Source organism: Lampetra fluviatilis, chromosome 54 (genome assembly GCF_964198595.1).
Source record: "Lampetra fluviatilis chromosome 54, kcLamFluv1.1, whole genome shotgun sequence".
In the NCBI taxonomy this organism is placed as follows: Eukaryota; Metazoa; Chordata; class Hyperoartia; order Petromyzontiformes; family Petromyzontidae; genus Lampetra; species Lampetra fluviatilis.
Genome location: NC_136328.1, coordinates 385,510 through 411,478, shown reverse-complemented (window position 1 = coordinate 411,478; position 25,969 = coordinate 385,510). Strand labels below are relative to the sequence as shown.

The following is a 25,969-nucleotide window of genomic DNA, read 5'->3' as shown; positions in this document are numbered from 1 at the left end:
CAATTCTGAGACTGTAAGGAGGAAACGTGGTCACCGCAGGACTTGCGGAACCTGAGAAAAGTATCCGTTTCCATGTTAGCAATGTGACTTCTCTGCTAACATTACCAAGTTGTGGAGGGCCAGGTGCCTGAGGTTAGAAGCAGCGCCCCATGATTAAAGTGAGCTATCAGTGTAGTGTTTGGTCTTTGCACAAAACGCAAAGTTGTAAACGTAATTGCTTTTGCACTCAGAATAAATTCCATCACTGGCAATAGAAAATATATTGAACCAAAGAGTATAGAAAATATATTGGTTTGACTGTCTATGCGATAAACGGTTAGGCATGCTCCGTAGCAGGGCATTGGAAAAGTGTGACGCCTTAAAGGATAAAGAGGCCACTTAAAGGATGTTTTGGAAGAAGTCTTTTGAAAAATCCCAAACGCAGCCATTCTTTGACACTCGGAGTGGCACCGTCAGATTCCTGGGGCAGCCGCGTTTACGGCAGCCGCGTTTACGACACTTGAACGTGACGGTAGAGTTCGTGGTGTGCGCTGCTTTACGGCATCGTGCGCTCACGGCTCACATCAGTGGCGAGTGACACCTGGACAGGTGCGGGCCTCCCCTTGGTCGACTCGAACTGAAATGAGTGCCCGGCGCGGTGGGTAAAACAAACATCAGCAGCGCGCTCTGGGGACACACGAAGTCGCACCGCCCACTCCGCCTGTGTCGGGGCGCCCTTCATAGCAGCAGAGGCAGAGAGAGAGAGAGGTGTGTGGTGGTGGTGGTGGCGGCACCGGGAGAGATCTAAAGCCAGGGAGGGAGACGGGGAGGGAGAGAGACGGGGAGAGGGGCGATGCTGGAGAACGCGCGGCCCCGCGTGTTCGCGAGGAGCGCGGATCGCGTCCTCACGGAGCGCGACGAAGACGAGACCCTTGCCGACGAGATCGACTCGCGGGAGGTGTTCGATATCCTCTCCTCCAATTCCTCGCCGCCGGCACTTCCTCGCCATCTGCATCTCATCGCCATCTGCATCTCCTCACTTCGCCTCCACGCTCTGTGAACCCACGTTTGGCTTCCTCCGAGCCGCCACCCGTTTCCTCCGCGCGAAACCCGCCCGGCTGTGGTGCCCTTCTCCCGGTAGCGGCGCAGGCGAGGCCGAGGCCTCGTCAGGCCGCGCTAGGCCCTCAGAGCAATCCACGCTCCGCCTTTAAAGTGGGATTGTTGTTTTACTTTATAACAAATTAACTACGGCTAATAGCTTATCAAATTATATTTAGGATTTACATAAAACTGTCAAGTTATAATGCATAGTTCAAATTGCTGTATTTTAAACAAGCAGATAAAGTTAAATCAACCCTAATGTATAATAAACCAAAAGTTTAAGTCGTTTAAAATGGAAATACGTTTTAATTTAACAAATCACGAGTGTTGATTTATTAATAATTAATGAACTTATTAACCTCGTGCTATGATTGCAGTGGCCTGTGATGTTTGGTGGTTTAGCATATTATTTTTAGAAATCATCTCACAAATATCACATGAAAGTGCTTGATTTTGAGTTTGCCTCAGAATTCATCGTAAGACAAACCCCTTAACGACGTTCAATGTTGACTACTTAACTCGCACTTGCCACATCTGATCCGAGGCATCAATGACCCTGAACACCCCCTCACGCTGGAGGAGCTCAAGGTGGTGGAGGAGGCTCATGTCCGTGTAAGTGGCGCTGCTCCGACGCTTCCCACGTGCCCTACAGCCGTTCCCACACCAGCACCATTGCTGGGCCCGTCTATTCGTACGCACGCATTAAGCGGTGTGAAACATGTGTTGGACGTACATGCACCAGTCCTAATGGGGTATTTCCTAAAAAATGTTTGGCTAAAAAATCACAACCTCTAATTCGCAGCACCTACCTTGACGATAAAACAAATGAAAGAGAGCACAGTACATCGAGTGTGTTGCGAGCCCTGAGAGTGAGCCGTGCGGGTCGTGGCGTTGCCTCAGGTGACCGATGCGGAGAGCATGGTGGTGGTGGCCTTCACGCCAACCATCCCCCACTGCAGCATGGCGACACTCATCGGCCTCGCGATCCGCGTCCAGCTGCTGCGCTGCCTGCCCGACCGTTTCAAGGTGGCTGCTGCTGCTGCTTCTTCTTCCTACCTGCCGAGCCTCACCACTCGGGGCGTAGCGATTCGCCCCGTCACGAAACAACACATTGCCATGACTCAGGGTCGAGATTTAATTGAAGAGTTGATTCTTCTTTGAATATTGTGTTGCATTGTAGCACTATGTAATGGCCGAAGGGTCCACGTAAACCAATTATATACAACGTCTATGAATCGAAAAAAAATGCGCAACTTAATGCATGTATTGAGAACTAGAATAATCAGAATAACGAAATTGATGCATAATTACACCTGGAATAACTTCCTATCCACTGCTTTCGGCTGTTATCACGACATTTTATGTAACGCCGATAGTATTTAGGCATCTGCAGAGGCAGTCCAGTGAACTGATTATGGACGGATACTTTTGGACATTTGAGTGCTTCCTGTGCATCTGAGCTGACCCTGGCAATCTTGTAGTGTGTAGCCTGTCACCAACAACACTACACCCTCTGAGACACAGAGACTTGGTGAAGCTCCCCTAGGTCCGAATTTAAGTGATTTTTTTTAATTGTCTGTAAAACGAGATTTCTGCTTATATTTGCTTCTGACAGACACTCGTAATGCATCACAGCAACGCGTGAGTTTGCTTAGACTACTGCTCTTTGCTTTGAACGGGGTCCCATATTCCGTGTGGAGCGCCCTTGCCAATAACATGGCAATCAGCTGCATTTGCTTCACAAGCATGAGTCTGCTGACGATACCCAGTTAAACTGGTATAGAATTCGCTTTCCTCAACATGAACCCTATAGCGGGACCCCGGGGTCCCATAAGCCCCTGACTCTGGTATAAACATATTATAGTGTAAACAAAAACTTTGGTCTTTTTCACCAATGGGTTGGAAGGATAGTAGCAAGTGTTGTCTTGTTAAACTATGCCTTTAAAACTGAAAACTACTTACCTGCAGTACCTCTATTTAAATACACTATTTAAAAATGTATTTATACCCCCCTATGAATCATTGTGTTTCTCAGTGTGGATTTGTGAACACACTTTGTAAATAGTATATAAAATAGTACGCGTTTTCAATGCGCCATTCATATTGTAACAAGCGTTTATACCAATGTTACTCTACAGAGTTGTGGGTCGCTGCTCCTGTTATCCGCATTGACACGCGCAGTATGTGGGGACTATGGCTTAACCGCAAAAAAAAAAAAACTCTGCACAGATGCTTACGGGCAAGAGAAGTATTATCAAACAGGAGGAATTAACAGTGCAACGCATCTCATCTGTTAAATATCTGCAGGTAATAGGATTGTCATCGATTGATCCTGACTGCAGACATTGGTAGGTCACAAATTACCGTTGGTACGGCTATTTTAATAGACATAATAGATAGGAAGGACAAGTTCAAAGGGCTCACATAATGCATAATACTGGTAGGAACCTCCTGGTTACACCTGCCCACAGGGGATTATTGTGTCCGTCCGTCGTGCAGGGAGGGGCTGGGTGGGGAGGGAGGGGCTGGGTAGGGAGGGGCTGGGTGGGGAGGGGCTGGGTGGGGAGGGGCTGGGTGGGGAAGGGGCTGGTCACCCCGTGGTGCCCTTATAAAACTCAACGTTTAACCTACTCAGGCCGGCTTGTGTGAAAGCCTACGTGTTAAACAGGTCACAAATAATAATGAAGATAAGAGAGCAATTTCACTGTATTATGCAAACCGTTATGATGAATGAAGGACTTAAGGTCGTGTAGGCAGTTTGAGCAGCTTTGGATAAGACTTATGATCCTGCCCATGCCCGAGCATGGAGTGCATTCGCTTGTTCAGCTCTTCTGCGCATTCGTCCTCTCTGTGCTTGGACGACATAACAACAGAATGATCCGCGCCAGGTGGGTCGCGGCGTTTATGTGCGCTGTGGGACGAGACGCCAACATTTTTTTACGATTTTGACTTCCGTTTATTCGGGACCCCGAGGTCCTGCCATAAGGTTCACATGCTGCTGGAATACTATTGGTCTGAAAAGCCAGTAAGCTAATAGAACAAAAAACATTCTTTGTAATTACAGTCAGAGTCCTATTTGTATTTGTTTACCTGCATGTTTCATGTAAACCAGCATCATTGCAATAATGGCTCAAATGACGCTTAACTGTAGTTATAAAAGGTATGTATATTTTACATTTTTGACTTGATTCGTTTAGCCAATCTCTGAAAGTTCAAATATATCCAACGACCGATGTGCAGAAAACCACCCGACATATACAGCATGACAGGAGTGCCATCTAGTGTTGTTTAAGGCAGGTTGTTTCGTGGTATCCTTGCCCATTAAAACTTACAGAAATGCCTTCTGTGTTGGCTCCACCAGATGTATTGGAATATTTTTGTGTTGTGATAAAATGTAGTCTAACAGTGGAGTTGGGTGTTTTGTTTTGTGTCGCCAGGTGGACGTGCACATTGCTCCAGGCATGCATGCGTCGGAGCACGCAGGTAATGAAGCGCACCACATCACAAGTGTAACAAGGCAGCCGCGTATCATGGGGCACGTCTCCCACTCAATTGGCATGAGTCGGAAGTTGAAAGGGTCACATTAGTTTGGAACGGAGAGTCTCTTTATGTTTGCATTGAAACTACATGATGCAAACATTGCCTTATTTGGGTTCTTTGAGTCTTGGTTTTTATCAAATAAATCCTATAAATCCTAAATATGCACGAGTTGGGCTTAGTCTTTGTAATTTTCTCAAAACACGGAGAACCACAAAAATTATTCTGTTTTGTTGTATACACATCCAGAATATTGATAGAATAATGTATTTCACTGTATTGTTGTCTTTGTGGTGCAGTCTAGTTTAAAATTGCTGTGTCAAATGTCAGTTAGATGAATAATGAGACATCCTTACACACCGATCTACCTTCAAGCATGGTACTTGGTCGTCAAGTGGGTAAAGCACAGATGTGTGAATTTTGCATCTCTAGTTCTAGCCAGAGCAGTGTTGACGTGTGGGAGATGGCTACAAGTTGGGAAGTCCGGTTGTCTCCAGGTGGTAGTGTAGCTAGCGGCTTTCTGACAGGCGATGTGTGCGTATGTGCAGTCGGATTCTCCTTTTGTGTGGCACGTCTCTTGGTTGTCCACTTTTCTCCCACAATTTAATAAAAAAACGAAACATCCCAATATTCCTTAATGTAGATCTTAATGACTCAGTAAGCATTTCCTAATTAAACCTTCTGTGTTTGAGGAGAGGCAGTATTCATTGACCCGGTATTTGGCTGAAAAAAGTGAACACCATTATTGTCGTTATCTGATTTATTGGTGCCACAATTTACACCCATTGTGAGCGAACCAATATATTTTGGTGAATCGATGCATCATTACACCCCGAATGATTAATGTTCCTGCAATGCAGATTGGTTTTGTAAAACTGCAATCATGGCACTGCTATACAGAATATAATATGCCTTCAATTGACTCCGTATTGAGTGTTTATGCTGAGCACGTGTGTACACACAGTTAACAAGCAGCTCGCGGACAAGGAGAGGGTGGCAGCCGCGCTGGAGAACTCCCACCTACTCGGCGTTGTCAATCAGTGTCTTGGTGGCCGCAAGCAGCAGTGAGGAGGATGCCACGTGCTAATGTTAGGCCTTGCTGAATATTCACTTCAAACCATTGAAGGGGGAATGGATTTTGTCCCTTTCTAGTCCAGGATCTCAGGAAAAAGATGGCTCTGAATCCTAGTCACTTGCTGTATCTGAGAATAAATGATATGATTTGTAGTTGGGTTTAATTAAAAAGATAAAAATATGCAGGAATGTTTTATTTAAGCTGTCAACCTCTACCGTCAACTCTACCACTTACACTGTGCCTCTCCAAACTATGGTCCTTGTGCCCCCCCCCCTCCTCCATGGCTGAGGTTTCTATTTTTAACCAATTATCTTATTTTTCCAGCTTCTAATTACTTAATATGCATATTGACTCGATGGAGAACCATATTGGAGTGTCACACTCAAACATTACTTCAGCTGACAGGGTTGAGGTGAGCTGCTGTCAGCTTGATTACACACAATGTTTAAATATATTTGTTGTAAATGCTGGTAATGTAGATCGCTGCGTACAGAACTTGTTTCACAGGGTTGATGTTTCAATTCACATAGCTACCCAGTATCTATTTGGAAGATGAATATTCAAAGCACAACCATCGGCTCAAATGAAATACACTTGAAACTCGGACATGGATGATTGACCCTGTGAATGGAAAAGGCACAGGCTGCTGTTTTTTATGGCTGCTTAATGTTGATGGCATCCTGATGTGGCGGGTATCAGCCACGACGAAAAACAATACAAAACAGCGAGTGACCGTAGTTCACACAGAATGTAAAGATGTACCTGGCTCACATTCACCTTGTGCATCGTGGACAGAATGCTGTCAATTGTAAAAAAGGTTTTGTATTGATGTGAAAATAAAACTTGTAGAATTTTTAAAAATGTGTCTCGTTACATTTGCAGTTAGTTTAAGAGTTAAGTAATATTTCTGTGTGTCTGTGTTGTGTGTCTCTGCTTGTGTGTCTCCGTGTCTGTGTTTTGTCTCTCTCAAATGTAGTTATACCTGATGACGATTGCTTGTGTTGCAATCGAAACGTCGTATTCTATTATTTAATTTATTTTTTATATACGTGACTTTACCGAAAAAACCAAAGAGTAATTCCTGCAGTCACGAAAGCTTCAAATCAAGTTTACATTTTCATTACTCATGGAGCCAATAGTTTTTCCCTATCTGTATCAAATGATCCATAAACAGGTCTAATGTATTACCTACTATTAATTTCAAGTGTGTCAAATTAGTTAAACTTATTCTTGGTTCTTTCGGTAAAGTCACGTAGAAGGGAAATAATAAAAATAACACATTTATTATTACTTTATTATTTCCCTTCTACGTGACTACCGAAAGAACCAAGAATATGAATCCATGCAGTCACGAAAGCTTTAAATCGAAACGAGTTAAAGTTATTTAAAAAAAAAAAGATTCAATACATTTCGTTAATATACAATTGTTTCTGGCTGTAAATGAGTTAAAATGTCAGGGTGATGAATATTGTTTGCAAATAATATTTGTATTCACACTTTACTTCCATCTGCTCTGTGGTCTGCATTGAGAGTTGTTGAAGCCCTCTACAGGATACACACCCCATACAGCACAGTATGTGCCTATCACGCACTTGAACCATCCAGGCACGTCATATCATCCTGGTATGGCTCACTGCAGCTTAATTCCAGTTGGGTATGCCTGCTCCAGGGTAAGGCCTGATTATTGCAAATGTAAGTAGACGTGGCTTCCTTAAATGCACATTCATTCCAGCTAGTTCAGAAGCGTAGAATCAACAACAGCACATACAATTGGTGTGGACATCCTCATGCCCCAATCACCCATGGTACAACACACTTGCAGCTCAATCCAGTGCTGAAGGCTTGCACGTCTCGCCAGTCATGGGGGTTGACCATACTTCTTCTAGCTGGTCAGCGCTGGCTAGTGATGGCGGGGGTAACCTGGATATCATTCGCCACTGATGTTCATGGCCAACCATGAAACTCGGGTCGCCAGGTTCATGGTGCAGGGCTTTGACCACCGCTACCGCTCCTAGCCTTCGTAGTCAAGGTGGATGAATACGTTTGCATAATCAACTGTTGGAAATACAAAAATTAAATGCAATGTTTGAGAATTGTTGCTTTAGGAGCTGGTATTTGTATGAGAGGGTCCTAATCCATGTTTCCCCCAGGTCCTTAGGAGTACGTAATAACGAGTTAATAATCATAATCGCCGGCCCTGTGGCAGGGTGGGGGGGCATTGGCCCCGGCGTGCGGCCTCTGTCTGAGGCCGCCTGCTGGCCCTGCAGAGGCGACTCGCTGGGTTAGAAACCCCAGCCTGTGTGCGCAGCGTGGCGCGCCCGCAATGTCCTCTGTCCGCGGGGCCTCACAACACCGGCGGGCGCGAGGAGGAGGCGGCGGCGGCAGCAGCTGAGGGAGGAGCGGTGAGTTGCGGTCGCCTCGCTCGCTCGCTGCCTCCTTCGTGTCGCTGTCCTTCGTGTCGCTCTAAGTTCGTGTCGCTCTAGTTCGTGCCGCTGTCTCCCGCCGAGGCTGTATTCGCGCTGCCCGCAGCGCTGTGGCTGTTGTTGGGTTTGACGGCGGCGCGCCGGTCGAGAGCACGGAACCCCCTTGTGGCCCTGATCACCTCACTGATCACCTCACTGATCACTCACTGACCACTCACTGACCACTCACTGATCACCCTCGCTAATCACCTCGCTGATCACCTCACTGATCACCTCATTGATCACCTCACTAATCACCCGCACTGATCACCTCACTGACCACTCACTGATCACTCTCATTGATCACTCTCACTGATCACCTCACTGATCACTCTCACTGATCACCTCACTGATCACTCACTGATCACTCACACTGATCACCCTCGCTTATCACCCTCGCTGATCCACCCGTACTGATCTCTCGCCTTGATCACCCTCACTGACAAGTCACTTATCAATATTACTGATCACCCTCACTGTGGGTTCATATCTGTACATACATTACAATGTACACACTTTATGTATGTTGATTAACTGAATAACCCAACTACTAAGAGGTCTCCGTTGTAATGTATATGCCGACATTGACCCCCCCCCCTCTGTCTTCGCAGCTGATAGGCTGACGGTGACATCACATTTACCCCCTCTGTTTAAGATTGAAACAGGAGGAAGCTGGGTGGTATTGCCAGCGAAACGTCGAACTAGAATTGTAAATATTGTGGGTTTATTCTCCAACACACCGGTGTGCTGAACTAGTGACGAATTGGTGCGTTCTGTTTACGTGACAACCTTTACTAGTTGGCTGTGTCGTATGGTGGCGGTTTTAACGACACATTTATATATTTACACAATCTAACCCAAAATCGTCTATTATGGATGATATTGGTCGCGAAAGCCTCCTACGTGTTAAACTGACATTTGTCTATTAACATTATATCGTGATCGCTATGTGTGCCCAGCTTGAGTTTACTGCCCTACATTAACTAACGCTACAATGAGCAGCCGTATATTCTACATATGCATACTATTAATCTAACACTTGTTTTCGTGCGGAATTTAAAATGTACGTTGAGCTCAGCGTAGTACAAATATTTGAGGAACCCGACCGAAAATTAAATGTGAAATACACGACTGTAATGCTGAATTTAGTATGAGTTGCATACTCTTTAAGTGTTACAATTGGTTTGTAAAATACACCGTGCATTACTGTTTTTGTTGTCTGAAAATTGGATTTTATCGGCGTGAGCCATACCCAACATCTCCATTCTCATCAAACATAATTGCTACTTTCTCATTCCAAATGATCTCAGCTTAGTTGCATCACCTATGCGTCGTGGCCCATGAAGCTTAAACATGCAAAGGCTGCATTGAGTCTGAATTAATTAATTATATTTATTTTAATTATGAACTTGTATTTAACGTTTTAAATTTATTTTGTTTAACCAGATGATAACTCGAAGAGACCAGGATGAGTCTCATTTGCAAGAGTAACGCTGATCAAAAAAATGACAAAAGCTAAAATAAACAAAAGGTCCAGCAGTGAAGTAAACATATCAGAACAAAAGCACTGTTTCACGTAATGAGCAAAGTGATCGCATGACACTGTTACACAGAGCGGTGCTGAATAACGCTGCCCCTGAAATATTAATTGGTTACCCAGGTAACGATGCACAGGTGTGCTACAGACGACGCGGTGGGGCTCATCTTACCTGGGGGGCTGTCATGGTGACGCACACATGCCACTGGCCGCCCTCGACAACACTCGCCCGCAGCTTCTGCCATGTCCCTTTCGCTCACCGAGCCTTGCGTATTGCCTGAGACTGTTGGTGGTCCAGTGGTTTTCTTAACAACATTTCAATTGTAAATGTATGATCAATATGGGTGCACGTTTAATATCGGTATGGTTGTTTGAGGCAGAGCCTAAAATAATTGAAGGAGTTTATGGAATAAATGATCATATTTACAAACATGAGCAGTTATTTCATATGTTTCTTAATTATCAGTAAAAGTTTTCAAAATTGCCACATTACTGTACTACGTGTATGAGGGCTCCCAAAACCGTTGGCATCTCACAATCCTGCGATGGGCATGGCCGATGATGAAAAATTGCTCACAAGATGAAATTGGCTCTTTTCTGAATGCAGATGCAACGATGCAAACAGAAAAGAGAATATAAGAACACAAAATGTACTCAACTTGTGGATGAAAGGCCTTGTGGTCAATACTTTGATATTTCCGAATGGTAAATGCACTACAAAACAGACTGCTGTCTGCCCGTGGATGATGGGAAAGTGTCTATTACTAACGGGAATCCTTTCTGCCAGTTCTCTGAGCATTAAGCAGGATATACTCTGTTAACTGTGACTTGCTGGTGGTTGTTATGACTGATCAAAGTATTGTAATTTCCCTATAGTAATGTCATTTACATGTACATTGCTTTGCACAGTTGCTGAGGAACCATAGACGAGCTGAAAATCAGCCAGGCAGTGAGCCGGTACCAAAGTCTGCCAAAGCTCTGCAGTTCTGTATATATTTAGCTATCAGATCAGCCAATTAATGAGTGTTTATACAAGTGAGAGGAGACTGTAGCACCCGAAGAAAACCCACACATGCGAAGGGCAACACGCTCCACCATATGGATGAGACAGATGATATTAGTGAGCGCTTTGCTGAACCGCCTTCTCCTGGCGAGCCCTGGAATGGCACCTTGACGCCCACGGTAAGGGGGTTTCACAACATTTGTACGATCCACCAACCCTCATCTCCACAGAGCCGGATGACTGACGCGCACCACCACCGCTCATTTGCCACATTGTTGGTGATGGAGACATTGACACATTTTCTCCTAAATCTCACAATAGGCGACATTCAAATGAGAACGTGGCCCTCCGCGTCCCCAAGGACACCTAAGCCATTGGGGTGGCCAGAGTGAACCCTCACCGTGCAAACGTCGGTCGCTCAACGACCATAAATAGTGGCTTTTCTTCAGGAAAGTATAAAACGTCACTTACACCGTGTTATCTGGGGAGTGCACGCTAGCATTTAAGAAGAAACAAAGCGGCTGTGGTCTGGCTTATCTATGGATGCAGAGCGTGGCTGGAAGACTATTCATAGTCATGACCAAAGGCACTTAGCAGTCTGAGCCACGAGTGGGGGGGGGGCACTGTGAGCAGCTGGCCGCTTGTTCTTGTTCCTTGGCTTCCTTTAACCACACAAGTGCCACATTAAAAGTTTTGAAAAGCTCAATACAATCTAAACATTTTACTTCATTCACCTGCAATTTTTCGTTCTACCTCTCTGGCCTCTCTGTGCACGCCTGAACAATAACTCTACCTCCCCACATTTGTCGTGAACACTGCCTCGTAACGAAAACGTAGGCCGTCTGCTGTAAAGATCTTAAAACGTTCGTCAATAACACTGGGCCCTTCAAAGGAAACACAAATAATAGGTGACGTTTCGAGAAATGGCCTTTCACAGCACATCAAGAAGGGCCATTGCCCGAAACGTCGCCAGGTGACTCAGAGGCTAATACCAAGCCAGAGTCCCATTGCTCAGAGAACTGAGTCAGCACCGATACACGTAAGAACCCAGTTTAATCAAGGGTAGATCAAAACCTGGATTTCAACCTAGGTTTCTTAGCGGTGCTGACTCAGTACTCAAGCCCATTTACGAGAAGTTTCGTGAACTCTAACTTTAAAAAATCCCGCTGGAAAAAGTATTTATGACCAAAAGCAACAACGAAAACGTGCGTGTAAAAGCACTATATTTGTGCACGTTTCTCAGCGTTGTTTGGAACTCATGGTTTTCTGGCCTGCATTGTTTTTTCGCCTATAATGATGGGTTTATGCAGTCATTGGTGACCGAACTTTATTTAAATACTGTAATATTTAATTCATAATCATTGGGTCTCTAGTTTAGTCTATGAGCTTCTATGTCATTAAGTGCAAAACCAAATTGAATTATGAATTGTCTTTGGTTTTGTACTTAATTGGCTTTATCCATCTCTAAGAATTAAACGCATTGGCTTGATTGACAGGTGATGAACGCTCTGTGCAGGGCATTCAATGGCTGTGCCCGAGTGGGGATAACGAGGTCGAATGAGGTGACTTCGGAAGTAGTTGTGACATCATTTTCTCGAGGCGTCCTCGCACCTCCGATTAACACGGTTGGCTCTGTAGCGAAATAAGTTGAACGTACATACATATATACATGATGTATGTACTGCAAGCTACAAGATATTCCACGTCGAAATGTCTCAACTCGTGCCATAACAATGATTGCGGCACTCGTGTCGTGTAAGCGGCAAAGAGAAAGCCGAGTTCAATGAGAAGAATTGTGAATCGACCGTTGGCGCACAGAGAGCCTCGCGCCCTCGCTCCCAGCCGCGCTGGAGCTCCAGCGGGCAACCTCCTCTATTCGTACGCAAATGAGGCCGGTTGCACGATTCATATTTAAATTCACACGTGTGCCGATGTGTGTCAGCGCTCCTTAATGTGAAAATCAGAGGTTTGAATATTAATTGCGGCAGCCGGCGTTACCTCTGTCCGTTAACAGGCAATTACTGAATGTCGGGTTGTCGGTTTTCTTCCTTGCGAAGCTTGTATTTAAGCGCAAGTGCACAGCGTTCATGCCGAGTGCTTTGGTTGCACGGTAGTGCGAGATCCTCCCGGAAGGGTTCGACTCCCGGCCGAGAGGCTTGCGAGGCTGAGACTTGCCGGGCTCGATGCGTCGGCTTTGCTCGATGCTTGTTGGCGCGTGACCGTGTCAGCACTTGCGGTACTATAGTGGGCCGACAATAGGAGTCCTCTTACCTCAGTGGCCTTTAACAAGCACTCAGACCCACTTGAAACCACACGTGGCAACCCAATCGAGCCCGACGACGCACCCCGCAACAAACACCAGCGCCTCTCTCACGGTCACGCTGTCAGAGATGCACGCCATCGCCCCGCAGAGGTAAGGCGGGCGGGAGGGTTCAGGTCGCGTTTCTACTCAAGTGGGATGTGCGGACATTGTATGAAATGTAATCAAATATAATGTATTACAGGAACTTTTAGGATTTGAATAATTTTTTACTTAAATTATTTCATTGCAATTATAATTGATTGTACTTTAATATTGTATAATGTACGAGTGCTGCCCACGCGTTTGTGTGGAATCCATGGCCGTGGTGGAGGGTGGGTGAGGTGGGGCTGACATCAGAACAGTGCAGGAACCCGACTCAATGATGTGGGTGGCGTCATGACTACGTGCCTGTTTGCCCGCTTGCCAGCCAGCCAAACTTTTTTTCTGATGATTAAAGGTAACATCTGACTGTAACAAAATATGTAAGCAGATACTAGATCTCTTTCGTAGAGCTGTCTCTACTGTGTAAAAAATAAGTATTTTTTTTATTAATTGAAAATAATGTCAACTTGAAATGCGCTGTTACCACAGGATTCTCTCGCTGTCGTAGCGAGAGGGGACGACTCGGAGGCACGAAGAGGAGGAACCACAGACGAGCGAGCAGCAGCCACGCGGCGGTGAGGTGGAGCCAGCATCTAACTCCCCCTCCCCAAGCTCTGCGGTTCTCTACATGTCATAATTTCAGCAACATTTTTTCAATACGCTCACAGAAGACCACGTGGCTGATAGGATGGGCAAAAATAGTTTTACAGTAAAACCTTGGATTGCAAGTAACTTGGTCTGCGAGTGTTGTAAAAGACGAGCACATTTTTTGTAAAATAAATATTAATTTGATAAACGAGCGAGGTCTTGCAATACGAGTGGTATAGTATACGCTTTGTCTGCCGAGCGTCACGTGATATACGAGTGCTTTGGATTACAAACACGTTTCCGGAACGAATTATGCTCGCATTCCAAGGTCCGGAACGAATTATGCTCGCTTGTTTTACTGTATTTATAAAAAAAAATCGTGGAGGGATACATATATTAAAGAGACGGATTGCTTGCCTATTGAGTTTGTTCCTTGTATTTTATAGAATGACGCTCGTGATCACTTTGCACAAGGCTGTAGATTAATGTCGCTCTGCCTTGGCTGATGCAACTGGTGCCGTATCCTTATGCCGCCCAACGCTGATGGAGGAACCCTTTCTCGTTCTGTGCCAAGGCTTCGGAGGTCCTCTCTGAAAACATGTTTGTTTGAGAAGCCTTTTTAATCACCGATCACTTTTAATTTGACAGAAATTAGTATTATTGAGCTGATTGTAATCGCTTGATCTTTCTGTTTTTTATTAACCATACATCACATCTGGATTATTTATATCTTTGTGAGGTCGTGATTTGTGAATGGGGGGCTTTATATATGTGAAATTGTTCTCATCTTTGGGAAAACACTCTTCCAGATAGAGGAAAGTATAGCTTAGAGTTCTAAAGCCTCCACATTGTGGGCCGAAACGTGGGTCGCTGGCCACACCACCCCCTCGTGCGTCGTCCCGGCCTGCACAGGTGCTCGCGAACAGCACTTGGCTACACGGGCGTGTGGGGGCATCTTTGTGTTTGCGTGCGTGCGAGCCAGGCGTCGGTGCGTGTGCCGCCATGGGCTACGACGCCGAGCGCTTTGTGGGGCGCGTCAAGGACGGGCTGCTGTGCTGCGTGTGCCGCGACGTGCTGGAGGAGCCGCTGCAGGCGCCCTGCGAGCACGCCTTCTGCAGCGCCTGCATCCACGGCTGGCTCGTGCACAACCACACGTGCCCCGAGGACAGGCGGCCGCTGGACGCCTCGGAGCTGCGGCCCCTGTTCAGGTCGGACCCCCGTCCTTGCCGGCGCTTGCCGCACGCTCCCCGTCGTCGCCGCCGTCGTAGTTGCCGCGTGGTATTCCGTCGCAGCAAATCGAGGGAAGATCATTCCCCCCCACACCTCCTTCGTTGTCGCAGTTAAGCCACCACTTGCCCACGTTTAGAGGTTGGGGCGGTGGTGGCTGTGCACGCTTGTACTCCAGCACCGATGACAAATGTTGCAAAATTCCCTTCCCATGGACATCGGGGAGGTGCCATACCATGGCTTGCCAGCAGAAGGCAGGACAGCAAAGTGAGGACTAATATCAGAGTTTTGCCCCCTCACATATGTGGGTTTTCTGCGGGTGTTCCGATTTATTTCCAGCTGTATAAAGCTCACTATTTGGCTGAAAATGTCTCAATATACAGAGAACTGCAGAGCAGTTGTTGCGACCTCCTCACCACCTGGTAGCCTTCCAGCTTGTGTCTGTGGTTCCTAGGCGATTGTGAAATGCAATCTGCACGAACGACGCTGTATAAAACTAACCAATAGATGTATTGATTTGTGTGAGGTTTTAACGGAGACACCCTGGCACACAGGTACATGCGGAACGACCTCAACGCACTGCGTCTGCACTGCACTCACCGTGCGCGAGGGTGCGAGGGGGTGTGCGCACTGGAGGCGATCGCTATCCACGAGCAGCAGTGTCCCTACACCCCAACACCCTGCCCACACACCGGTGAGCGCTGACAGAGTGCTGTCGTGATGGTGTCGTGCTGGCTGGCGTGTGTGACTGGCAGGCTGTGGTGTTGTCGTGATAGTGTAGCGCTGGCTGGCGTGTGTGACTGGCAGGCTGTGGTGTTGTCGTGATAGTGTAGCGCTGGCTGGCGCGTGTGTGACTGGCAGGATGTGGTGTTGTCGTGATGGTGTTGCGCTGGCTGGCGTGTGTGACTGGCAGGCTGTGGTGTTGTCGTGATAGTGTAGTGCTGGCTGGCGTGTGTGACTGGCAGGATGTGGTGTTGTCGTGATAGTGTAGCGCTGGCTGGCGCGTGTGTGACTGGCAGGATGTGGTGTTGTCGTGATGGTGTTGCGCTGGCTGGCGTGTGTGACTGGCAGGATGTGGTGTTGTCGTGATGGTGTTGCGCTGGCTGGCGTGTGTGACTGGCAGGCTGTGGTGTTGTCGTGATAGTGTAGCGCTGGCTGGCGTGTGTGACTGGCAGGATGTGGTGTTGTCGTGATGGTGTTGCGCTGGCTGGCGTGTGTGTGACTGGCAGGATGTGGTGTTGTCGTGATAGTGTAGCGCTGGCTGGCGCGTGTGTGACTGGCAGGATGTGGTGTTGTCGTGATGGTGTTGCGCTGGCTGGCGCGTGTGACTGGCAGGCTGTGGTGTTGTCGTGATAGTGTAGCGCTGGCTGGCGCGTGTGTGACTGGCAGGATGTGGTGTTGTCGTGAAGGGTTTGCGCTGGCTGGCGTGTGTGACTGGCAGGATGTGAAATCTTAATTTTTGGAGCTTTCGTGACTGCAGGAATTATTCTTTGGTTCTTTCGGTTAAGTCACGTCTAAAGATAAAATAATGAATTAAAATAATAGCGACGTTTCGATTGCAACACAAGCAATCATCATCAGGCATAAGAGAAATAGCAACAAAAATCTAACTAGAAAACTATAGACAGACATACAAGCAGACAGACATCACAAGGACACACAGAGAGAGGACACATATCGGCACAGAGAGAGGGGTCGTTTCTGTGACGGTCCCTTAAATATAGGGAGGGGGGGCGGGGACGGAGAGAGGGAGGGGGCAGAGAAAATTAGCATATCAATGAGTGGACGGCAACGTGTTGCTGCTGCGCAAGTAAGATGACGACGTGGCACGGCACGCAAGCTTGAAAATTAGAAGACACACTAAAATTAAATACGTAATCAACCAGGCTATGCATTAATTGTGTGTTGACCGACTCTCTGTGTTGCATTACATCACATTTCGATATTTTGCGAGGTTATTTAATTTTAGTGTGTCTTTCTAATTTTCAAGCTTGCGTGCCGTGCCACGTCGTCATCTTCCTTGCGCAGCAGCAACACGTTGCCGTCCACTCATTGATATGCTAATTTTCTCTGCCCCCTCCCTCTCTCCGTCCCCGCCCCCTCTCCCTATATTTAAGGGACCGTCACAGAAACGACCCCTCTCTCTGTGCCGATATGTGTCCTCTCTCTGTGTGTCCTTGTGATGTCTGTCTGCTTGTATGTCTGTCTATAGTTTTCTAGTTAGATTTTTGTTGCTATTTCTCTTATGCCTGATGATGATTGCTTGTGTTGCAATCGAAACGTCGCTATTATTTTAATTCATTATTTTATCTTTAGACGTGACTTAACCGAAAGAACCAAAGAATAATGGTAGGATGTGGTGCTGTTGTGATAGTGTAGCGCTGGCTGGCGCGTGTGTCTCTGGCAGGCTGCGGCGCAGTCCTGGACAGACAGAACGTGGTGGCTCATGCAATGTCGTGCCAGCTCGGAGAGTTGAGCCCAGATCTCAGTGACTACGTGGGCCTGGAGGCCGGGTCTCCGGTCACCAATCCCCACCAGACGCTCTCCACCCTGCACCTTGTTCCCGAGCTCCGCGCTGAGCTGCACCTGTTGCGGTACGTTCAGCTGCACCCCAACAAGACAGCTAAGCAGCCTGGCTTGAGACTTTTCTTCAGTATATCTACACAGATACCCATTGTATACCTGCATGCACCTACCGGTCTGTAAGTGCTCCGAAGCACTTGGTTCTTCAGATGCCAATGACACAGCATTGTCATCTGTAACAGCACAAGGTGTTGGAACCCAGATGTGTGGGGTAAAGATCCACAGCGAGCAGCATGGACTCGCGCTGATTATTGACAAAACAGAGATGGTGGAGCTGCATTTAGTGAAGAAATTACAAGGTGACTTTGAGTATCGATGGAGAGAACGTGGATTGTGCTGAAAATTCTGCCAAAGGCCCCGAGTCTCTGAGTGAATCGAACAGAGGTTGATCCCTGGAAACGGAGTGGCATCTGACAATCTGCCAAACTTATATTGGTTTTTTTGAAGGAATTTGTAACCGGAATAAACAATTAATCATTGTTCCATTCACAGGCATGGGATTTTCATTAAATGGGGCATGGCTGCCTTGTAATTAAAACTGAATAAATGCATCAAATTTAAAATGTGTCATCGATGGTCATGGAGATATCAGCACAATTCTGCCAAAAAAACTAGACAAAACTAAAATTTGGACAAAACATAAAATATGGCAGCACATGATTCAGAGCGAGAATCTCTGATGTGCTAAATCTCTGACACCAGCTCAGATTTTCAAGGCATCAGGACGCGTGAGTTGAAAAGCTTATGTAAAACAACACATGAAGACTAATATGCATCAATCTCTAGGGGAACACAAGTGAAGGAAGTGCTCTAAACAAGCACCAGTATGTAGAATAGACAGCCAACGTGGAGGTGTTGTCCCTGCACTGTGCAGATCGGAGATGGAGTGCTGGGTGGGGGAACTGCGCCATGAAATGGAAGCACGCCTCGACTCCCAGCGCAGGCACATGGTGCAGAAGGAGGGTCTCCTCATGGGCCACATCACCGAGCTCAAGGTGCCTACACATCGTGCGCCACTCTCGTCACCCGCTCTCCTTTCTCTCTCTAGTGGAGAAGGCCTGCACGGATGGCATTGTGGGTGATACCCACCTTGCCACGTGGGCTGCCACCAGAGTGCAGCCCATTTCACCTCCAGCACGAATTTGACGCATTGTCTATTGAGATGCATCTCTCTGTATACGGAGTCTGCGTGTTTGCGTGCAGGGTGAGCTGTGCCGCGCCTCGCAGGAGGTGGCATCGCTGCGTCGTGACCTGGAGCGCCGCGACCGCCAGGAGAGCCGTGAGCCACTCGCCCTGCGTGCCGCCCTCCCCCCGGCTCCCTTGTCGGCCGCCTTGACCGTCTCGACGGGCGCGTCCCCGGCCTCCGCTGCGCTCGCCGCGCCGGCTCCGTCATCTTCATCATCATCGCCGGTGGTAGCGATGTCGCCGTTGTCATCATCTTCATCCTCATCGGCCCCATCGCTCGCGGGCAGGATGGCTGCCTTGAGCCGCTCGACCCCCGTTCACGGTGGGAACGTTAAGCGACGTCAGCAGGATATCGCGGTGGTCTAGGGTGACCTCGTGCCACGAGGTCACCTACATGCACATGTGAGTTTGCCGGAAGTAGTGGGGGGCAGCTCTCGGGGTTTCTGTGTCCAAGCAATGAAACAAATTCCAGATTCTCAGAAAATTTTACTGGGTTTACAGTTTTACAGAGAGTAATCAAGGAAGACTCAACCCAAAAGACAAGTGATGTTAGTTACTTACATTATACAAACAATATCAATCTAGAATCATGGGGGCAGTGAACGTCCTCGTGTACATTACCCTTCATGCACTGGGCTCCGCCGATCAACGTCGCATGACGTCCTCCACACGGCACGACGTGGCTGGGACCATGAGGCAGGCGATGTGTGAGATAGCTGGAATTGGGGCGATACCTAGGATACCCAAAGTTATCGCATTGCTAAGTTGCTGACATCGCGATCTGTTTTTGGGGTCCCCGCTGTTACCCAGGACTAGTAGGCACGCATAGCCTGTTATGGACTGCCAACAGTACATATGCAAAAAATATAAAACTGTGCATTCTTTACTCGTATACCTAATTACTAATACCAAAGTGTAATGTATTCTATTAACTAACAAGTAGGCTCTTTTATATAAGGTGTGAAACATTGTAAATGGGTTATGCATGTAGCATTGAATAAGAATGAATCTTTCCCATTAGTCTGCACTATTTTTGGTCACGCCTCCTTTTATTTGTAAATCATCCGCGCGTTAATAGCCAGGAAAGCCTCACCGAGGATGGTGCTGCCTCGGGATGTTTGGTCAATTTCAGGAGCGAGTGTTTGACACGTGGAACACTCAAGAAAACCCACTACTCAGGTTACGGGAAAATACTCCAAAGATTCACAGAGATTGATTCAATTCACCGATTTAATTAATGTAATTACCTGTGGACCGAAACCATTGGTGTCTTGTTACTCCTGCTCACCTCACAGCCCCACACCTGTAACACCTGGTATGCACTGATAGTCACTCATCCCAGCCCAGCACTAACCAGGCACAACCCTGCTCAACTACGCGTACCGAGACCTGTCCGGATCTAAGTGCTTTCAGGGTGACTAAGCCCGTAGCCATTTGTCTTCCTCTGGAGGGGACCGAGATAATCCTCCAGCCTAACTGATGGGGCTTCTTAGTTGTGTGCGTGTTTTCAAGTCACATTTGCAATTCAATCATCTGCTCTCGTCAAAAACTATCCTCGGGCCTTTGAACATCCACTGCATAGCAGCTGGCGCACTCCCATGGTTTCACCTGGGTATTGGCGTGAGCAATGGGATGATTGAACTGCATGCCGACCAGGGACTAATGTGGGGCTCCTTTCTCATTACAGGTAAAGCCATGGGCCACATTCACATCGTGGTAAAACGGCAAACACAAACACATTCCTGCGGAGGGAGCTGGTAGGAACGTTGGGTTGCTCGGTCAATGGCCAGGGTCACCGGCGGCGTGGTGTATTCCGCAAATATGGCCGACTGTGAGGGCGGGCACAAGCCGGCGTGAGTAGGTTAAACGTTGAGTTTTATAAGGGCACCACGGGGTGACCAGCCCCTCCCCTCCCACCCCCCCACCCAGCCCCACCCTCCCCACCCAGCCCCTCCCCACCCAGCCCCACCCTCCCCTCCCCACCCAGCCCCTCCCTGCACGACGGATGGACGGACACAATAATCCCCTGTGGGCTGGTGTAACCAGGAGGTTCCTACCAGTACTAACACCTGGACCTGCCCTGTGTTTTTGTTAATGGGAGACACTGGTGGATTGTTTTTTTATTCTTACACAAATTAATAACTGCTGATCAGTGAATCTAGTCCATCAACTGCTGGAACTTGTCTGCAGTGCCTCTAATTGCTGACTGTCGTATTTTGCAATAGTTTATCCAAGGCTGAATCAAGCAAATGCTACACGAGTCGTGAGCACATCACCATAGTTGACTGTACATATTTTCCATGAATATTTTTAAATCGGTGCTTATTAACATATTGTCAGGTAGTCCCAGCAGTGACACTTTGGGTTTATAAGATATTTTCTCGTGTTCACTTTTGTTTATATGTTTGCATAGGATTACATCGTGAGCACGCTTAAAGATCCTCACTTCATGTAAAAGCAATAATTGTGTGTATGCGTGTTTATGTTATCATAGTCGAGGTGGAGCAAGTTGTTGTTCTGTGCGGCAATAACTTATTCCATTCTTCGTGTTCAATTCAAGAAGACCCTTTGAGAAGGGACGAGGGATCAAAGGGTGCAGGGGTTTGTGGCGAAACGTGGCGATTGGAATTACGAGGTGAGCGGAGTTACCAACGGACCCCTCTCACCTTCCCACCCCGTGCCTCCACTCCAGTAGTAGTTAGAATTAGCTCTGCAGGTTTTTAGTAAAATGTTAAATTATTCTTGAGTGGTGACGCGGCCCAGAGGTAGCGCCTTCACCGCCGGTTGCAGAGGGTCACGATTTGAATCCAGTCTCCGCCCTCGTTATTCTGTGTAGTGTATTAACCATGACACTCCTGCGCACCGTCTGCTTCACAGTGAACGTTCGAGATCCTGTGACGTTAGTCCAAGAGTAGGCCATTGAGTGCCGGCGTGAAGGTCCAAGTTTACTAAAAACACATTTACTTGCAAATCTACTAAGCTGGAATATACATCGTAATCATTTCCCGCTACTATGAATACTTGGCGGGACCCTCCTATCCTCAGTCATGAGACTCAGGATTTCTTGTGTAAACAAGCATAGTAATAATAATAAACTAAAATGTATATGTTGTACTGTTGTGTGTACGTGCTGTGCTATGTGCTGTACCGTGTGTTTTTTATGTTTAAGATTCGGAGATCACTCCCAGTCTTGTGTCACGGGGCAACTCAGTCACCCATGTGCACAGCTGAATTCATCGCAATCTGCATGTGTGACGGGCCCTTTGAAGGAAGCTGCAAGTTGGCAGTGGTACATTTTTGGTCATTTAACGGTGCGGTTGTGGGCCTGCTGTCTGTAAGATCCAACTGATAGTGCCATTATTATAGAGATGTAATCGGTGAACTTGCAAAAATACAAGTTATAAAACTAGAGAGCAAAATTTAATTTCTGTCATGGATATGTAACGACAGCTGCCATTCACCACTAAATGGCAGAGATGTCACCATGGTGCTTGTGCCAGACTTGGTGCACCGTGAGGCCATGTGAAGTGTTGAAGGTTTGCTGGCAGGAGGTCACGGGGAGACCCAGGTGCAGTTCCGCCTCGCTCACTCTGCTTGTTCTGAAGCGACTTTAGCATCAACTTGTGAGTCACAGGAGTCAGAGGAAAGAGAGGTAGTCCGGTTCATGATCTGTGTGTGATTTGAAAATGACCCTTGGTTACGTTTGCTACGGCTGCCTTAAGTGAGCCGCATGGAGGATTTGCTGTGTCGGCCCGTTGTGTGTGAGACTTAGCGAGCGCCGTGACACTCGTCGTTTGAAGCCTCAATTACATCATATGTCCGCTCTGCTCAGACTCCTCCACTGTTGTGTAGATTGTGTTCAGACTGTGGGATCGACAAATCCACAAGGCTGCTGGAGATTCTCAACTCCGGACTTTGGGAACCGGAGTGGGGAATACCAATATTTAAAACACTTTAAAACATATCTTATACGGATATAATATGTTTAAGATAACGTATTAGTTGCAAACTATAGTGTACTTATAGTTATAACTTTATTTTATATAATTTGGGTGTTACATGTCACTTGTCAAGCAAATTTTTTTACTTAACCAAGTTTTCCAGCTTTACGGTCAGGATGCAACAAGGCTCCCATTAGCAAGACCATAAGTTCTCCTCCCAGGCATCATCAACTTAATCCTCCCTCGGGGATGGGTACGAGCCCGTTATTTTAGGGCAGTTGTCCTATGGATAAACTGGGCTCAGGCACGTGATTGTGGAGTTTCCTCTACTGGCTGAAATTGAGAACTGGTCATTTAAAATAATGCTCTTGAGTTTTTTTAACCATGTGTTTAGAATTATATACTTTAGAGTGGTTAGATGGTCAAGGACAATATTATTAAAATCCAATCCAATTTATGAAGACGATGGGATTGATGCTTTGCTTTGGCAGAACCGCATTTCCACAGATTGCCACGAACAAAGTGGCCAAATTAGATGGCAGGCAACTGCTGCTGCTGACTGGTTAACACGGTAGGCGGGGGTTAGTCGGAACTGGGGTCCGCACGAGCTGTTTTAACAAATAACATCTTGCAGGTGGTGAAACATACAGCAATAACATAAAACATCCCCACGCTCCAGTTACATTTTGGATGTTTCGTCAGACTGCTCGGCCAATGAGGCAGATTTTTGGAATGTTCCAGTTGCTATGGTGCTCTTTTAAAATATTTGAATTGTTATATGCATTGTTGAGTGGAATTAAAATGCATCTTCTTGATGAGAACGTTCTCTGAAATTATTTCCATTGTTTCCATTTTTGTTTCTGCCAGTGTTGTTTTAAGCCACGCTTATCTCAAGGTCACACCGAGGCGAACGGTTAATTTGAATTCTCTCGCTTAGTGAATAACATGTATAACCCGTAAAAACAAAGTTTTTCACTATAAATCCTTTATATGCGTGGTGGCTAGAGTCCTCTCGTCCTCTGGCTTGAGATGGCTGCCACCTATGGGTCAGATGATTGCATGGCAGCATTAAGCAATTGGTAATTAAATATAATATTTTTGTCCTAAAAAGTGTAAAATTTTGGAAAAAATTTTTCACGAACATTAATTGTCACGCACAAGGAGTCTGTGTGGAAAATGTCAGCTCGATTGGATCACGGGAAGTGGGTTAAAAAACGACCGAAAGATTTGCACGGTCCTAAGCAAGCAAGCAAGTGAACTTAATATAAAGGATTTTTAAAAAAGAGGGCCCCGTCTTTGTTTCGCTAAGAGCCCCCGCTGGGAGCCACCACTGGGAGCCCCCGCTGAGAGTCGCCGCGATGCCACGGAGGACCGGCAGGGGGCAGCCACCGCGCGAGCCGGCGGCCTCGAGCCCGGCGGCCTCGACAGAAGCGCTGCCGCCCTCTGACGATGTGCGACCGCGCGCTGCTTTCACGTTTAGAGATCATCAGCGGTGGAGGATATCTCCGATTCCCTGAAAACCGAAGAAATGTCGGTTCAATGCCCATTCACGATCGTGGGCCCGCTATTACTCGTGTGGCGATGCATCCAATATATAGATAAGAATTGTTTTATATATACTGGATATACATTATAGCAATAATTCGAATTTGTATAAATTACCAATTATCTCAACAATAGTGCACGGTCTTGATTTGAAACTTCCGTGACAGCAGGAATCCATACTCTTTGGTTCTTCGGTAAAGTCACGTGGGTAGAAAAATAATACAAAACTATATCACGACGTTTCGACCGCTTGTGTGACTACCGAAAGAACCAAAGAGTAATAGTGCACGAGTACAATTGTGTGACTATGCATGGGTTTAACTCATATCGAGACTCATCGCTGCAGTAAACTTCCCCAACAAACAGTCACAAACTAAACGACTTTATTATTTTACCAGGTAAGGCCCACCGCTCTTTTTCAGAATCGACCTGGCCACAAATGATAGCTCAACTAAGTGGCTTATCACGTGGAAATGTAGAGCAGCCGAATCCTTGGTGTCACTGAAAGTTTCCCTGCCATGGCGTCCCCATGGTCACTTTCTTGGCGGCCGCCATACCCATATGACGGTGGAGAGACAGCGAGGGGGGGGGTGGTACAATGTGACATCCCAAATCGTGGGAGTCAATGATCCCTCGTCCTGCAGTGCCTGGCCTAGTGCCGAATTGTCGATTGTTTACAATAACTTCTCGAGAAATTGCTTTGGAGAGATGTCGCTGTACATATTAGTGGTAGAGGCACCGTCTGTGGCTTAGTTTTGTCATTTGTGCAGTGATCCATCTGGAGGTAATCTGCTCGAGCCGATTTGCGCTGCAGGGAATTTAGAATTCAGATTTCGTGTAACATTCATTTATGTTTGTGCATTATTTTTTATTTCTCCTGTGATTGTATTCCTATTGGTATTTGCTTCATGCGTGTACTTTGTTTAGCTTGTTTTGATTTTGTCCGTTTGGTGACTGCAGATCACCATTGCACTTGAGACTCCATCCTGGTTCTCAGCTCGTGCCACGAAATCAACTCGAAGCTTGAACTTCAGCCCCGAATGTGCACAGAGCGTACAGTTGAGCTGACACTCAAGACCCGGGAAATCCTCGTGACTGGGCTACGCAGAGCGTCACAGGCGCACCGCGAGCAACTCAACCAACATTGCAGACCAAGCGGACATCCAGAGGTCGCTCTCTCTCTCTTTGCCTCAAAGCTCGCGAGAGAAAAGTTTATCACCAAAATTTGCATTCCTTTGCAGGAGAGCATCGCGAGGCATCGGACAGGAGTCGTGTTGAGAATGTTTTCCAATAATGTAATCAATTGCAAAGCCAAAAACATCACCGGATGAACTTGTTTCAGAGAAGTCTCACAATTGAATCCCTTGTTATCGACAGTCCTGGCTTGCCAAGCAAGTACGCTTTGTTTCCGTGACAAATCTTACTTATTGGGTCTGTCGGTGGAGGTGAGTTTACAACACATTTACATCTTCGCGATCTAATTCAAATTACTCTATCATGAATGATATTGGTCGCGCTAATCCTACGTATTAAAATTAGAGCTCTAGGTTTAGCAACCAGTGTCAGACTAGGAAGAATATTAATTCCCTGTTGAGCCTTGTAGCTTGTCAAGGCAAGCTTTTGTTAGTGAGCACCTATTCAGACCAATACAACTCACACAGGCGGGATGTCTTTCCAGTAGCACCCTGCTTAGCCAACTTGTGGCCATACAACCCGAATGATGGACCAGATGGTAAGCCACTGTAGTCTGCGCTCCTGCAACTGAGGAAACACAAAACGACCCCAACTCTCTCTCCTGAAGC

At 46.8% G+C, this 25,969-nt stretch overlaps 2 protein-coding genes across 4 annotated transcripts; both read left to right on the top strand.

Annotated features, from left to right (window-relative positions):
* The first annotated feature begins 763 nt into the window (after positions 1-763).
* On the top strand, positions 764-6,543 carry CIAO2B (cytosolic iron-sulfur assembly component 2B). The gene is made up of 5 exons (XM_078879480.1): positions 764-946; positions 1,615-1,692; positions 1,981-2,106; positions 4,518-4,563; positions 5,582-6,543. The coding sequence occupies exons 1-5, from the start codon at positions 833-835 to the stop codon at positions 5,683-5,685; spliced, it is 468 nt and encodes a 155-aa protein (XP_078735606.1). The 5' UTR covers positions 764-832; the 3' UTR covers positions 5,686-6,543.
* A 1,494-nt stretch (positions 6,544-8,037) lies between these two features.
* LOC144949550 (E3 ubiquitin-protein ligase NRDP1-like) lies at positions 8,038-23,437 on the top strand. 3 transcript variants are annotated; one of them, XM_078879476.1, is made up of 7 exons: positions 8,038-8,094; positions 13,588-13,673; positions 14,669-14,894; positions 15,468-15,607; positions 17,321-17,507; positions 18,371-18,491; positions 18,700-23,437. In XM_078879476.1, the coding sequence occupies exons 3-7, from the start codon at positions 14,689-14,691 to the stop codon at positions 19,045-19,047; spliced, it is 1,002 nt and encodes a 333-aa protein (XP_078735602.1). In that variant the 5' UTR covers positions 8,038-8,094; positions 13,588-13,673; positions 14,669-14,688; the 3' UTR covers positions 19,048-23,437. The 3 variants fall into 3 exon arrangements, with proteins under 3 accessions (XP_078735602.1, XP_078735604.1, XP_078735603.1); XM_078879478.1 differs by having other exon boundaries at positions 13,588-13,678; XM_078879477.1 differs by having other exon boundaries at positions 13,588-14,894.
* Positions 23,438-25,969: the final 2,532 nt, after the last annotated feature.

Coding starts and splice junctions, on each gene's coding strand:
- CIAO2B (XM_078879480.1), top strand. CDS start 833: ATGCTGGAGAACGCGCGGCCCCGCGTGTTCGCGAGGAGCGCGGATCGC. Junction 2,107..4,517: donor GCCTGCCCGACCGTTTCAAG/GTGGCTGCTGCT, acceptor TTGTGTCGCCAG/GTGGACGTGCACATTGCTCC. Junction 4,564..5,581: donor GCATGCGTCGGAGCACGCAG/GTAATGAAGCGC, acceptor GTGTACACACAG/TTAACAAGCAGCTCGCGGAC.
- LOC144949550 (XM_078879476.1), top strand. CDS start 14,689: ATGGGCTACGACGCCGAGCGCTTTGTGGGGCGCGTCAAGGACGGGCTG. Junction 17,508..18,370: donor GCTGAGCTGCACCTGTTGCG/GTACGTTCAGCT, acceptor TGCACTGTGCAG/ATCGGAGATGGAGTGCTGGG. Junction 18,492..18,699: donor GCCACATCACCGAGCTCAAG/GTGCCTACACAT, acceptor GTTTGCGTGCAG/GGTGAGCTGTGCCGCGCCTC.